At 41.0% G+C, this 14,050-nt stretch overlaps 1 protein-coding gene and 2 long non-coding RNA genes across 4 annotated transcripts; 2 read left to right on the top strand and 1 right to left on the bottom strand.

Moving 5' to 3' along the window:
• Positions 1-540: 540 nt before the first annotated feature.
• LOC107305184 lies at positions 541-3,481 on the top strand. Its single transcript, XR_001551296.2, has 2 exons — positions 541-771; positions 3,153-3,481. It is a non-coding gene; the product is annotated as an uncharacterized LOC107305184 (long non-coding RNA).
• A 648-nt stretch (positions 3,482-4,129) lies between these two features.
• Positions 4,130-8,622, bottom strand: LOC107305185. The gene is made up of 3 exons (XR_005812596.1): positions 8,228-8,622; positions 8,015-8,121; positions 4,130-4,482 (listed from the first exon to the last, which is right to left on the bottom strand). It is a non-coding gene; the product is annotated as an uncharacterized LOC107305185 (long non-coding RNA).
• A 718-nt stretch (positions 8,623-9,340) lies between these two features.
• LOC107305120 lies at positions 9,341-13,820 on the top strand. 2 transcript variants are annotated; one of them, XM_015841744.2, is made up of 8 exons: positions 9,341-9,907; positions 9,993-10,171; positions 10,666-10,832; positions 11,066-11,351; positions 11,547-11,710; positions 12,044-12,975; positions 13,170-13,311; positions 13,457-13,820. In XM_015841744.2, the coding sequence occupies exons 2-6, from the start codon at positions 10,158-10,160 to the stop codon at positions 12,148-12,150; spliced, it is 738 nt and encodes a 245-aa protein (XP_015697230.1). In that variant the 5' UTR covers positions 9,341-9,907; positions 9,993-10,157; the 3' UTR covers positions 12,151-12,975; positions 13,170-13,311; positions 13,457-13,820. The 2 variants fall into 2 exon arrangements, with proteins under 2 accessions (XP_015697230.1, XP_015697231.1); XM_015841745.2 differs by lacking the exons at positions 13,170-13,311; positions 13,457-13,820 and having other exon boundaries at positions 12,044-12,574; positions 12,686-12,722.
• The last annotated feature ends 230 nt before the right edge of the window (positions 13,821-14,050 follow it).

Below are 14,050 nucleotides of genomic sequence, written 5' to 3'. Positions count from 1 at the left end.
TCACCCAAAGACATCACATCGAATCTTTATACACCTAAATAGAGTATTAAACATAGATAAACGAAAAACTAATTGCACATTTACATGAAAAATCGTTCGACGAATTTTTGAGCCTAATTAGTACACGATTAGCCATAAGTACTACAGTAACCCACATGGGCTAATGACGGACTAATTAGGCTCAAAAGATTCGTCTCGCAGTTTACAGGCCAGTCATAAAATTCGTTTTTTCATTCGTGTCCAAAAACTTCTTCCAACATCCGATCAAGCGTTTGATGTAACATGCATTTACTAAACTAAACACCCCCTGATTACCGGATTTCGAGCCTTGCCCTGTGGACATCACGATTTTCCACGAATAATAATTGAACTTTGATCAAATTTTAACTACCGCTTAAAAGCTCAAAGTTTCAATAAAAATTGATTTCAAGCCACGTGGAGAAACGATGAAAACCGACCGTTTTGGGCACCGGCCGGCACGTACGGCGCGTGGCACGCGTTCTTGGTTTTTTGGAGGTTTTGGCGTCTTCCTCACCTCCCCTGGCTCTGGCTCACCCTCGCACCGTCACCCGCGCACCCCACCACCCGATTCCCGAGCCGACCCACCATTTCTGGCTTTCCGCCTTCTCTTCTCCTCCCTCCCTCCCGCAGCGCCGTCGCCGCGCATACATCTCCACACCCAGCAGCAGCAGCAGCAAAGAACGCCGCCGCCGCCGCCGAGGACGACGAAGACGGACGAGGAGGAGGGGCATCTGCTGGGTTCCGCCGCAGGTGCGTATACTACTTGCGTTTACGTACTACTATCTCGATCGATCGATCGATGCTCCCCGACCTGGAGTGAGTGCGTAGCTCCAGGTTCATGGCGGCCATGAGCTGCTTGATTCGGTCGCTCTCTCCCTCTCCCCCCTCGGGAATCTCCCTCTTCCTTCCTTCCGAGCTGGTCGATCGATTCGATCTTGCTAACTTAACGCTAGTAGCTCCCCGACTGCGATCCGCCATGCTGCCGTCACAGCTAAAATTTCTGTGATTTCCATTTCATCTGGTGGATTTGATGCCAATCGATCGGGAACATCTGTTTTAGCTGGCTTGTTAGCTCAAGTAGATTTGAGAGTACTACTCGTGTTTGTTTGCTCTGATTTTTTCCCTCCGAGAAAAAAAACTAAAAAACATTAAAAGTTAAACCATACTGTATTTGCTTAGGAAATGGAGTGGTTGAGAAACCATGAGCTGTAGCTTTCGATAATGGTTTTTTTTTTTTTTTTTGGTGGTAGAGCAAGTTTCAAGATTCATCTGTTGACTTGTGGAGTCATCTATAGACAAGAGTGAAGATGTGGCCATGTGGGTTACTGTGATCTAATTGGAGTTTGATCCAACTTGTTGCATCGATGACTATACTTCTCATCTTAGCCAAATCCAAGAGGCAACCATTAGTATCAGTGGACCTATATATTTCCTGCGATTCTACTAGAAGAGTACTTACTGTACTTCCCTAGAGTCCTTAAGACAGGTCACCCCAAAATGCTAGGGGATGGCAACATGTAATTCAACCCAATTAACTAAGTTTATATTAAAGTAAAACTTAGTTGATTTAAGGGGTTGTTTTTTTAGCCCCATATCACATATGATGTTTGGACACTAATTTGAAGTATTAAACATAGACTATAAATAAAACTCATCTATAATCTTGGACTAATTCACGAGACGAATCTAATGAGCCGAATTAATCCTGATTAGCCTATGTGATGCTACAGTAAACATTTGCTAATTATGGATTAATTAGGCTTAAAAAATTCGTCTCGCGGATTAGCTCTTATTTATGAAATTAGTTTTTTTATTAGTCTATGTTTAATACTTCAAATTAGTGTCTAAACATCCGATTTGACTAGGGACTAAAAATAAGTCCCTAGAAACAAACACCCCTTATTTGAACTAGAGCTAGACCTAGATTTTACCTGCACGCTGATCCACATCTATCCCTACAAAAGGCTTAGACTGCCTACTACATTTACTTGAGCAGGTTCGTTAAGGAAATTAATCCTTTCTTTCACATGTGCAACAAACAGAGTGATTGTACCTTTCTCTTAGCATTCAATGCTCTGGTTATTCTTCGAGCAATGAAAGTCATATTTATGTGTTACTCCCTCTAGTTTGATCATTCTTGTCGTTTTGGATAAGAAGACGGTCTTGTAAGTTATATTTCACTATGATTTTGTATTAAAATATACACAAAAAATAAATAAATGTTTACTTTTATTAAAGTACTCTTTATAACTCATCAATACATGTTATTATAGTATTTTTTAACTAAATATTTTAAAAGTTATTAATAATCAATGTTTTAAAAGTTTAACCACACACTTATCCAAAACGATAAGAATTATGGAACTGGAGAGAGTAGTACAAGTTAAGCAATCCTTGAGGAATTAGGTGAGATTAATCTCCTCCACTCACATTGATTCCAAGAGCGAGTGTTGATTTGATGGATTATGATGTGCGAGCATGGCTTTCTTGTAATCACATATCTTCTCTTCCTTCCCTTTCGCGTGCGGTTTTGCTTCTGCAAGCACAAGGTGTGTGGCTTAGGCCTGTGTAACAGTGTGAGGAAGCTTCCACCCCCTTCCTTTCTAGGTTAGCTCGTTTTCCTCTCTTTATTGCATGAAACAGAGTTCTTGCCCTTTTTGTTCAATTATCCTATTTATAGTTTCTTCATTCATAGATATGTTCCCTGAAGGAAAAGGTGCTTTCTATCAGTCTGATCATTTCACTTACGCTTATGCTTAAGGTTTTTTCATCCCAGTTTATTTTTCAGCTTTTGCGTTTATATCGTTAAGAACATGTATGTAAAAGTTTTATTCATAAATGATTTTTCGTTTGCAAATATGTCATTTGACTTTTTCCTCAAAAATGCTAAATGATGACCCCCTATGTGAATAAATCCAATTTTCTAACAGTTATAAACTTTGAGAATCGCAAATGTATGGTTGGTGCGCCCTCATATAGTCGTATTACAAGGTTTAGAAAAATATAAGTACAGGAGAGGAGAAAAAAACAGGATGGTAGCATTCTTTCTGCTACTATTCTTTCTAGCGAAGCATTGTGGTGTTGGCTAGACATGACAAGTTCTAAGCCACAAATTTTGGTTTAATTTGCAGGGAGAGTTGAATAATGGAGTTCGTGCTGATCATCTCTTTGCCGCTCCTCATCCTGATCATAATCGTCGCTGTGGTTCTTTGCATCATCTGCCGTTAGCTGAATGGGTGACACTTCATTGTTCTTCAGGCCCATCCTTGATGTGAACATATCATGTACTATTAACTAGCATATCATGATTCATTCATGACTCAACAGAGCTTCTTATACTTTCTTTTGGGAGGGCCTGTGTGTTTGTGATTAGTTGGCCCTAGCTTTACCTTTTTTTTTTCTGATGGCAGCAAAAATACATTGATTCTGAGTGTCATATACATATGTGCTGTGAGAATCCCTTCTCTGCTTGTGCTTCTTACTTCCCTTTTTCATATTCTCATTCATATGGGAGACTGGACAGCTGAAAGCATGATTGATATTCTCATTCTCTTGTCATTCTTCTGAAGATCAGAATGTTGCTGAAGATTAGAAGCATCGTGCATCTGCTTTGTGTCCTGTGCCATTTTGTTCATGCCGCCCCACGAGAAAAGGCGAGAATAACACGGCGAGTGAGAGGCCCTTTTGAGCAAGAAATGCAAAGAGAAGTCTGATGACTGCTGGTTAAGCCTTGTTCGCACACCTTTTGTGTGTGATCTTTGCTTTTGCATATATACAAGCATATATAGTGCATGCTTGCTTTTGCATATATACAAGCATATATTGTGCACGCTTTTGTATGTGCTCTTTGCTTTACTCTTTTTCAATCTTCTTTATTTTGGGTTGGGTATTTGCTGGGGATGGAAAAGGTTTAGCAGGTGTAAACAGTTAAATAAATGAAATGCCCACTTTGGTTCAGACAAGAACACTGCAAATCGCGTCAGAAACATCTGGTAATGGTGTGCTGATCTGGGCTGCAAAATAACCATCAGGGTTGCAAGGTCATGGCTCATCTGGAATCTTCGGTTACTTAATTGCATTTGTGTTCTTCAGACAAGATAGGAGCATGGGTCCTGAAGGTTCGCCTGTATCTGGGTCGAGCAAAGAAAAAGGCTGCTCAAAAGATATACACACATCAGATGGAAATGACAACACTTGTCTACCTGCTACTGGTCGTCTTTACATGAAAGATCAACTAATGACAAACCTTTTCAACAACTATTTATAATCATAAGGTCCTCTTTTCACATAGGAGTATTCAGCTAACGTCACTTTTGAAACCAACATCTGAACAAATCACTGGAAGAGACTGGTTCCGTTTAGTTCATTCACGAGTTCTCCACGCCATCACTTAACATTGGAAACCTTGGAGATCAACAAGCAGAGGATGCCAGATCTAAATGGAAAACATTATCAGGAAACCTGCAACAAAATGGATGAATTCAGTTGATTTCAAGTATAAAATAGCTTTGCTTATGACATTTGAGAAAAAAACTACTGGAACTTTGGGGCCACTCAAAATTTCAGCTTTGCAGTTGCAACAAGATGCTTCACTAATAAGGTGAGCATGGTCATAACTTGCAAAAAAGGGCACACAGGAAACAATAGTACAGAAATCCTACCTCAATATTTTTACCTTCCATTTTAGATATTAGTATGATACCCAATACCTATGATGCACGGATACTCCGATACTTATATGCAATACACTGATACCGTGATATGCCATATTTATAGAAACATGGATACGGGGATATGCCTATATATATAATAGCAAATAAAATTTAAAAACAATATAACATAAAGAAATAAAAGATGAAGGTTTTAACAGAGAATAAAAGAGCTGGCTATTTAATTTGATCAATAGGACAATAACATATTCCATCCACCCAAAACTATAAAGTGTATTAGTTTTTGCATGGTCTTTAATGTTGCTGTTATTTTCTTTCATAATACAAATTAACAAGTACGAAATTAGCATCACTTGGAAGTATTTTTAAATACGAATTTAATGGTATTACTTGTTTGTCACTAAAGAAATATATTGATAGCTTAACTATTAGTCAAAACTATAAATATTAATTTATTCAAATACAATTACATCTTATATATTGGAGATGGTAGTAATTAATTGATAAACTTGATTTAGGCTTTTCATGAACCTCAAATATATAATGATACCTAGACTAGAAGTATCGACGTAGTATCCAAGAAGTATCGGGAATTAATTTATTACTTTGAAAAAAAAATGAAAAACACCGGTACGTGTCCAATACGTATCCGGGAGTATCCTATACGAGATAGGCTAGTTTTTAGAAGTATCCAGGTAACATAGCCCAATACACACTTTTGAATTGTTTTTCTTTATATAGTAGAAACGTTAAATGTATAATGACATCAAAATATTTTTAATGGCAAATCTACTGCAGAATTCTCACATCTAAAATTAACAGGTGACAGTTAAACTGTCATCTCTCTGATAGATGGGCTAACAACCAGGCTTCCTGAGAAGGATCAGGGACACAAACCTCTCGATCTCTTGATTTCACATCTAAATTTAACAGGTGACAGTTAAACCTGTCATCTCTCTCGATTTCACAAAAAAAAGTGGATTTTAATTTTCTGACAAAATTTTGTCAGATTTCAAATGTAGTGAATAGTTTTTAAATTCTTTTTGCAAAAAATAGAAAAACAAATGCCCTGGTCTGGTTTTTTTTTGAGTGGTTTGGTTTTGTGAACTTCGAAGTAGTGCTAATAGAAGCCATCTATGCTAACATATAAATTACTCCCTCCGTTCCAAAATATAAGCATTTCTAGGTTGTTTAGCATGAATTAAGGTTAAGGAGAAAATAGTGTAGTGCCTCTAAAATAAGGAATCGATGGAGGTGTGAGGGTAAGTGAGGATAAAATGAGAAGTATTTTGAATGACAGGACAAGTGGTACTATGAATAGTGTCAGAAATGCTTATTTCATGGAAAAAATCCAATCCTAGAAATACTTATAATTTGGAACGGAGGAAGTAACAGCATATACAAAGTTACCACTTATGTATAAACTGCTTCTGTACAAAATATGAGCATGAGCTTTGGTAAATACAAGTTGACAATGTTTTAGCCACCTTATTCCGTTTATTAGAAAGTTTTGTTGATAACAAAATTTATGTTATTGCATCATTTGAACCTAATTGTCTAAATATGGTACAGGCTAAAGAAATGGTTTTGTCCTTCCTTTTCTTTTGTCAATGTCAGCTAAAGGAACAACGGGAGATCAATTTTGGAGTTACAGCGAGATGATCAATATTAAATAGTCATATAAATGTTGAAAGCCTTAACTCTAGTTACACCTTACAAGTTTGGGAGAAGATGTGAAATTCGGATATGCTAAAGAGCTTATAAATTAGATTTTGTTGAGAGTCAATAATTTTCATTGTCATAAATTTAGCTTCAGCACCAATGGTTAAAAGGTATGAATTATGAACAGTATAAGGCTTGAAAACTACAACATGAACAGGGCGTGGTACGAAAAGAAACACATATTCGAAGCTTGTTAGTTGGTACCACCCCATATTCCAATAAATGCGAGCCAATAATTTTACCTGGAAACCTAGATAGCATAAGCATCAAACTTGTACATACTTATAATATTTCCAAGTACCATTCATGGCAAAATGCATAAGTAACACCAACAAGAATAATGAATGAGTAGGTAGTAGAGAAGCTCTGAAAGATCCAACTCATCTAATTCGTAAAATAATTCGACACAGGTATGTTTAATTAATCTTTAGAAAATTTATTGGTTCATTGACATCAATATTAAGAATGTCGAGCACACCAGGTCTGGAATGTACCATGGTTCATGCAGGGTTGAAAGGCAGCTTAGAAATTACAATCCATAGGTCACAGAAATCATGATTTCATAAAGAAGCTCTTAAATAGCATAAAGTGTTCACTAATAATACGTGACGTTCAGAATTAATAAGGATCAGAGATTACATATCAAAATAGTATTAGAGAAACAAAATCCTAACCCACCAAGCACATATTCAGCCAAAACACACCATTATACAATCCCATATCAAATCTAAAGGTACCCTGTATATTGTCAAAAAGGGATTTTTATTCATATAAGCTGACCCGGTGAGTACATTAAACGAGAAAAATCAAAGCAGAGCTCAGACCGACCAAAATGCATCAGTGTGGCTACTAGTCCACAAGAAAATCCTAACTGCGGACAAGCTACAAGTTACGGGATGGCCTAACAATATTGTTTGCCCTATGTGTGGAATGGAGAATGAGACTACCCAACACCTTATCATGAATTTTGCATATGCCAAACAGGCATGGACGTTGGTTTTCCAGAAAATAGGGTTGCATTCTCCCAGCTCAACAAGCTTCAATGGAGACTATCTGCAACGGTGGAAGAACTGCAGGATGACGGTAACCAAAGAGCACCGTAAAACTTTTGATGGGATCTTTGTCTACGCAGCATGGGTCATTTGGTTACACCGGAATGATCACCTCTTCAATAATAATCATAGCAATACACCTAGTGAGGTTGCTCATACGGTGGTTTGCTTTCGCAAGAGAGACAACAAGCTCTCCTACTGTAATCGCTCGCTATGGTGTCTAGTCTGGGTGTGCCCTTGCAATAAACCGTTTTCTTCCCCCTCTAAATGAATTGGCAGAGCTATTGCCGTTTGCCTCAAAAAAAAATGATGAGTGCCAGTGATTCACCATGAAAAGTTCACAATTTTAGCATCTGATGCACCTGCCAGGCATCCACAAATTTAGTCAATCCTTCAGATTTCGCACAGAAATCACTCCCGCAATCAGACATTCAAACAGTGCTAAGCTCCTCGCAAATCCAGACTAGTAATCACAGTTGTCGCGACGATTATCATCATCACAGCACACCAGATGGGGGAGGAATGGAAAGGAGAGGAGGAGGAGCTTACATCCATGGAGCGGCGCAGCGCAGCGCAGCGGTGGCGGGTGCCTAGTGCTTCTTGCTCCGCGCGGGCTGCCTGGACCCATCGGTGGCGAGCCTGTAGATCCAGTACCCCTGCGACGCGAAAGAGAAAGAGGAAAAGGGCACGCCGGATTTAGCCCGAACAGCACACACGGCGGAGGAGAGGGGGGTGGGGGTGGGGGGAGGGGCGTCGGCGTACGAGGGCGAGGACGTGGGCGGCGATGAGGAGGACGATGAGGAGCGGGACGAGGTCGACGAGCCAGGGGCGGAGCACGACGGCGGCGTCCCGCGCCATGGCGACGCGGCGGGAGAGCGCGGCCGGGTGGCGCAGCGGCAGGTGGAGCTGGACCCCCAGCACCGTCGGGTCCGGCACCACCGGGCTGTTCGAGCCCATCCCCAACTTGCTCGCCCTCCTCCAGACCTCCACCCGCTCTCCGCGTTGGGCTTTGCGCCGTCGCGTGGGCCTTTTGATCCTCTTCGTCGTCCTCCTCGGCGAGGTGGCCGGCAGGCACGGTGGTTGGAGCGAGGTGAGGTGAGGTGAGGCGCCAACCGACGGACGGACGCGTCGCTTTTTCTGGTGCACCTAAAGCTGGGCCGCACGCGCGGTACGTACGGCGCGCGCGCGGGCGCGGCGGTAAAATGCCCAGCTCCCTCCCGGTCCTGGGTGTGCGGTGCAAGTGCGCCGCTGCCGCCGCGCTCCACCGGCAAGCCGGCGAGCCGGAAGCCCGGAACGGAACGCTGCCGCGCCGGAGGCGGCCCAGATTCGGGCGCCGCCAACGGCGGCCAGCCTCCCCCAGATTCGGCCCAGGCTTGGCCCATTTTCTATTTCTCTTTTTATTCGAATAATGTTATTTTACCTTGTATTATTCCTTATCTTTTACACGTATTTTTTTTGCTAAATAGTGTATTTTTTAAAAATAAAATCATAACGACCATGGAGACTGTCGTTTTAAAATTGGTCTTATAGCGGTTTCCTCGGTTACCATGCGTGCAGTAACTATGGTAGTGTGTGGTGGCGGCAACGGCTCGATCGACGGTTTCGAAACCCTGAGGACAACAACAAACCAATCATGTCCTTTTCCTTTGCAATACTGCGTCCTTGATCTGAGGCTCCGAGCTTAATCAAAACACGGGGTCATACTAGTTCCAGAAGAAGAAAACGCATCATCAGAGCAAGTTTAACAGTATAGCCAACTACTAGCTCCAATTCACCTATAGTTAATCAATAGTCAATTTATACAATAGGTACCTGCCAAACATCAATACATGGTCCCATATGTCATATACACATTTTGTTTTAAAGCCCGTGTACTAGCTGGCTTATAGCCTGCTATTGTACTGCTCTCAGATTATGAGAAGTAGACATCCAACTCCAAGATGGCGACGCAAAAAACAAGATAATCAAGTGGACGCATGAAACCTCTGAAACACTAAATTTTGTCTAATCACGTTGCGGCTTGAGAGTTGAGAGCTAGTTGACTGACGGGGGCCAACATGAGTTGACCTTGGACATTTTGTTAGACTAAAAATACAAGCCATTAGCAGATTAGCTTATGAACTCTGGGTAAAAGGAAGTGAGAACCTACCCTTCATTAGACTCATCACTCATGACTTATGGTGTTGTTTCCAGATCCCTCAGACGCTAGGAAATTCCCGGGGAAGTATATACTATGCATTGCTTGCATCAGTTTCTCAGTGTACAAAGTCTCCGAGGACCAGGAAGAAGGCAGAAACCACGTCCCCTTTGCCGAGAAATTGAGCAATTCTGCTGCACAATACGCCATGGCTCTACATGTACGGCACACTGGTGATATGCAACAGTTACCCTGCACTGCACTGAAGGATCAGTGGATCACCATGGGCGCCTCCCCGTCTCGAGGTATTCAGGATTGTTTTCTCGTGTTCTGTACAAGCAATTCGAGCTGGTGTTACATACTGCTTACATGTTGGAACTGAAGTTTCAGGCCGATCAGACAAGGGGCAGAGCCTGAAATCCATCCAAGCAGGCAGAGGCAGTGACAGTGCCGCCTTCTCCGGTAGCTCAGACTACGTTCAAGTGGAGGATTGATGGCTTCTCCTCACTTCTTGATAAGGGTGAAGGATGGACATACTCAAGGGTGTTTGAGATCATGGGGCTTAGCTGGTACAATAATACCAAGCATATGGTTCTTTTTCTTGTACTTTAACACTGCATGGCTAGTAAAATCTGAAGCTTTGCTTGCTGCATCTGTCAGAAGAGAATGCCGTCTAAGGCCCTGTTTAATTTCTAAAAAAATTTCACAAAAACATCACATCAAATCTTTGGACACATAAATAGAACATTAAATATAGATGGAACAAGAAACTAATTACACAGTTATGGGAGAAATCGTGAGATGAATCTTTTGAGCCTAATTAGACCATGATTAGCCATAAATGCTACAGTAACCAACATGTGCTAATGATAGATTAATTAGGTTTAAAAAATTCGTCTCGTAGTTTTTCGGCGGAATCTATAATTTGTTTTTGTATTTGTGTCCGAAAATCACTTCCGACATCTGATCAAATGTGTGACGTGATATCTCTTGTAAAAAATTTTGCAATTTAAACGCTGCCTAAGGAAGAGGAACATTTTTCTCACTTTTCTCATGCTTGCAGGTACTTGAAACTGAATCCAAGGGATAAAAAGAGTGGCGATGAAGAGGAGTATGTCTCCCTTAACCTTGAGCTGTGCAATACTTCTCTGAAATCCGACACTGTCGTCGATGCTTCTTTCAAGTTCTTGATATCTAATCAGTCATATGGAAAGCACAGTGAACATCAAGGTAACACAGCAAAGTAATCCAGATAGAATCATCACGTTCTTTATGCTTCGACAGGTTGACTCAGACCTTCCTGGTCAACTCCATTAGGTGTAACTTACAAAACCTTGTAATGCTTCTGTTCTTTCTGTTCTTAATATCTGATTTGCACCAATTTATTGTTTCAGCAAAATTCTTATTTCACAAAGGGACAACAGCTTTATGTTTACGTCTTCCTTTTGACACTTGATGTGCAGTTACTCACAAATTCCAGACTGCAAGCACATCCTCTGGCACTTCATGTATGATTCCCCTCATGACACTGAAGAAGTCCTCTGGATTTATTGTCAACAACAGCTGCGTCTTCGGTGTTGAGTTCATCAAAGCTGTCACTGCCAAAGCCAATAATGCATCAGAGATACTGTTTGTTCAGAAGATGAACACCTTCGATGAGGCCAAATTCTACACTTGGGACATTGAGGATTTCTTTGCATTGAAGAGCCCCAGCTACTCGCCAGAGTTTGAACTTGGTGGACACAAATGGTGCTACTTCCTGCAATTCTTTTTCATGAGTTGGTTTTGGTTCAACTGAACTTCTTTACTTGCATAAGTACTGATATTATCCAAATCGCATATAAAATCTACTGGAGAAGACACATTTAGACTCGGCATTGTAGGCTGACATAGATATAAATTTCTTTCATTTGATCCATAACCCAGAGCTCTGTAAACTTTCAGGTGTCTCAGTATCTGTCCATCCGGCCATGACAAAAATGGGAACTATCTCTCCTTGTATCTGCACATGAAAAAGCAGGATATAACCTTTGAAAACAGTGTAGCCCTGGTGGAATATTGCATAGCCATTAAAGACCAGGAAACCGGCAAGCACTGGAAAGAAGCAGGTTTACCTTTTTACTCCCTCCAGATTGATAATTAATGGGGTTTTGGACAATGACAAGCCTATTCTAACTATGATTTTCTACTGTAATATATGCAAAAAAATGTTTATTTTATTAAAGCAATTTTTAAGATTTATCTATGCATATTGTCCTGGTGTCTTCAGAGTTCAAACTAGATATTTTCAAAGTTATTAATAGTCGAAGTTTAAAACTTTAACCACAATCTTATCTAAAATGATATGAATTATCAAACTGGAGTTCCAAATGCTAATATACTACTACTTGTCATCCCATATTCTTCATTTTGGAACTGTTTTACATATTGAGACAATGCAGGCCGGTGCCAATTCTCGAAGAACGATAATACCTGGGGATTCAACAAGTTCATGTCCCTGGAGGATTTCAAGGACTCGTCGAATGGTTACCTCGTGAAAACTAAGTGATGCATCGAAGCTGAAGTTGTAATTGTTGGTACCTCAAAGCTGGAGTAGCCCATCATTTAGTGTGTGTTGACTGAATTGCAGTAGCTCGCTGTCAGCGGCGGATCTAGAAAAAATATTAGAGGGACTGAACAAAAGAGAATTGCTTCTAGTCCTTCAGTAATACCAGCAATTTTGTTGTGGTGGCTAAGGAAGGTATTTGAAGTTGAATCCGATGGACAAAAAGAGTGATCATGAGAGGGGAGTACGTGTCCCTCATCCTGAGCTTTCACAAACTTCTCTAAACCCCGACACAACTGTAGAAGCATCATTCAGATTCTTGATATACGACCAAACATATGGAAATCACAGTGAATATGAACGGAAGGCTGCAATTATCTGTTGACAGTAATGACAAATTTCCTAGCTTTTAGGTTCCAGTTTTTCAGTAAGAATCTTGACGTTGTTCTGAATTTCAGATGCACCCACTGTTTTGCTTCAGTGAGACGCTGTTTCAGCTACATTCTTGAGCCTCTAGTTTCCTTTGTGGTGCATGCAGTTAGCCACCAGTTCCATACTATGAGCACAAGCTCGGGGGCCTCATGCATTATGCCCCTTGACATGCTAATAAGCCCTTCCTCTGGGTTCCTAGTTGGTGGCAGCTGCGCTTCCGGCGTAGAGTTTTCCAAGGTCACAACAGCGCAGGTGAAGCACTGGTCGGAGACGTTGTTTGTCAACAAGGCAACCGCCATCACCGACCGCGAGGTCTACGGCTAGAACATTGAGGACTTCTTCGCTCTGAAGAGCATTTGGTTACTCTCCACCGTTTGAGATCAGTGGACACAAATGGTATGGTACCAAACACCCAACATCTGAATTTGTAGTGCCTCTGCATCTGAGTTTGCTACCTGCGGTGATGAACATTATAGGACTATAGGAGCATGAACATTTGATTTTTAACAATCAAGACCTGACATTGTGAGAATCTGAAAAGCTTGAATCTTTGGTCCATGATGATTGATGAAGTAATCTTTGACCAACAGGTACTTGAGCTTGTACCCATCTGGATCTGACAACAATGGCAAATTCCTCTCCCTGTACCTGCACATGAAGGATCCGGTGTTCTAGTAGAGCTAAGCCTGTCCATCAAGGATCAAGTGACCGGCAAACACAGGAAACTCACAGGTTTTTTTATCTCGACGAGAAATTTCCTTTACAGCCTAGTTATCATCACATCTTTTTCACTGTTTTTTTTTCTAGTCTCTCTGACCGATGAATCATTTATGCATTTCATTGCTATCTGAATCTCTGGTAAATTGCATGGGTGCAGGCCGCTGCCAGTTCTCGGACAGGGAGAAGGGCGATGGGTGGGGTTGGGCCAAGTTCATGTCTTTGGAGAGGTTCAAGGAATCCTGGAGTGCTGCATTGAAGCCGATTCTTCCAATCATCGGCTCATCCAGCATGGGGTAGATAGAGGCTGCCAGAGTTTCTCCGGGATTACATGCGGAATTGCAATGTTACTGGTGTTGGCTGTTTGATCTTGAACTTGAAGTACTGAAACTTGCCACGAACTCCATAACAATGAAGGATTTTTTTTTTCTCAATTGTAAGCATGTTGCTCAGGTTGGGGGTCGTTGGGAACATGAAAAGTTACACTAACCTACGTGGAATTTGAACTGTTTATAAGATATTTGCAGGCAACTCATTTTCAGGAAAGAAGTATATATATATATATATATATATAGATAGATAGATAGATAGATAGATAGATAGATAGATATTTTTTTTTCAGTTGTAGCAGGGTACCACCGTGAAATGAAACCGAAGTGCAGTACTAATTTGGAGATTAACCGTAGTATTTCGTCCAGGTATTCGGTAATTCGTTTGCTTTAATAGAAGACTACAAATTACGGAATGACACGCC

Source organism: Oryza brachyantha, chromosome 10 (assembly GCF_000231095.2).
Source record: "Oryza brachyantha chromosome 10, ObraRS2, whole genome shotgun sequence".
NCBI classification, from domain to species: Eukaryota; Viridiplantae; Streptophyta; class Magnoliopsida; order Poales; family Poaceae; genus Oryza; species Oryza brachyantha.
Note: the sequence above shows the minus strand (reverse complement) of the source record. Positions and strands in the feature narration are given on the sequence as shown.

Excerpts from the sequence above, each read along its gene's own strand:
- LOC107305120 (XM_015841744.2), top strand. Across the intron at positions 11,352-11,546 it reads GAACTTGGTGGACACAAATG|GTGTCTCAGTATCTGTCCAT; the intron begins GTGCTACTTCCT and ends GTAAACTTTCAG. Across the intron at positions 11,711-12,043 it reads CAAGCACTGGAAAGAAGCAG|GCCGGTGCCAATTCTCGAAG; the intron begins GTTTACCTTTTT and ends GAGACAATGCAG.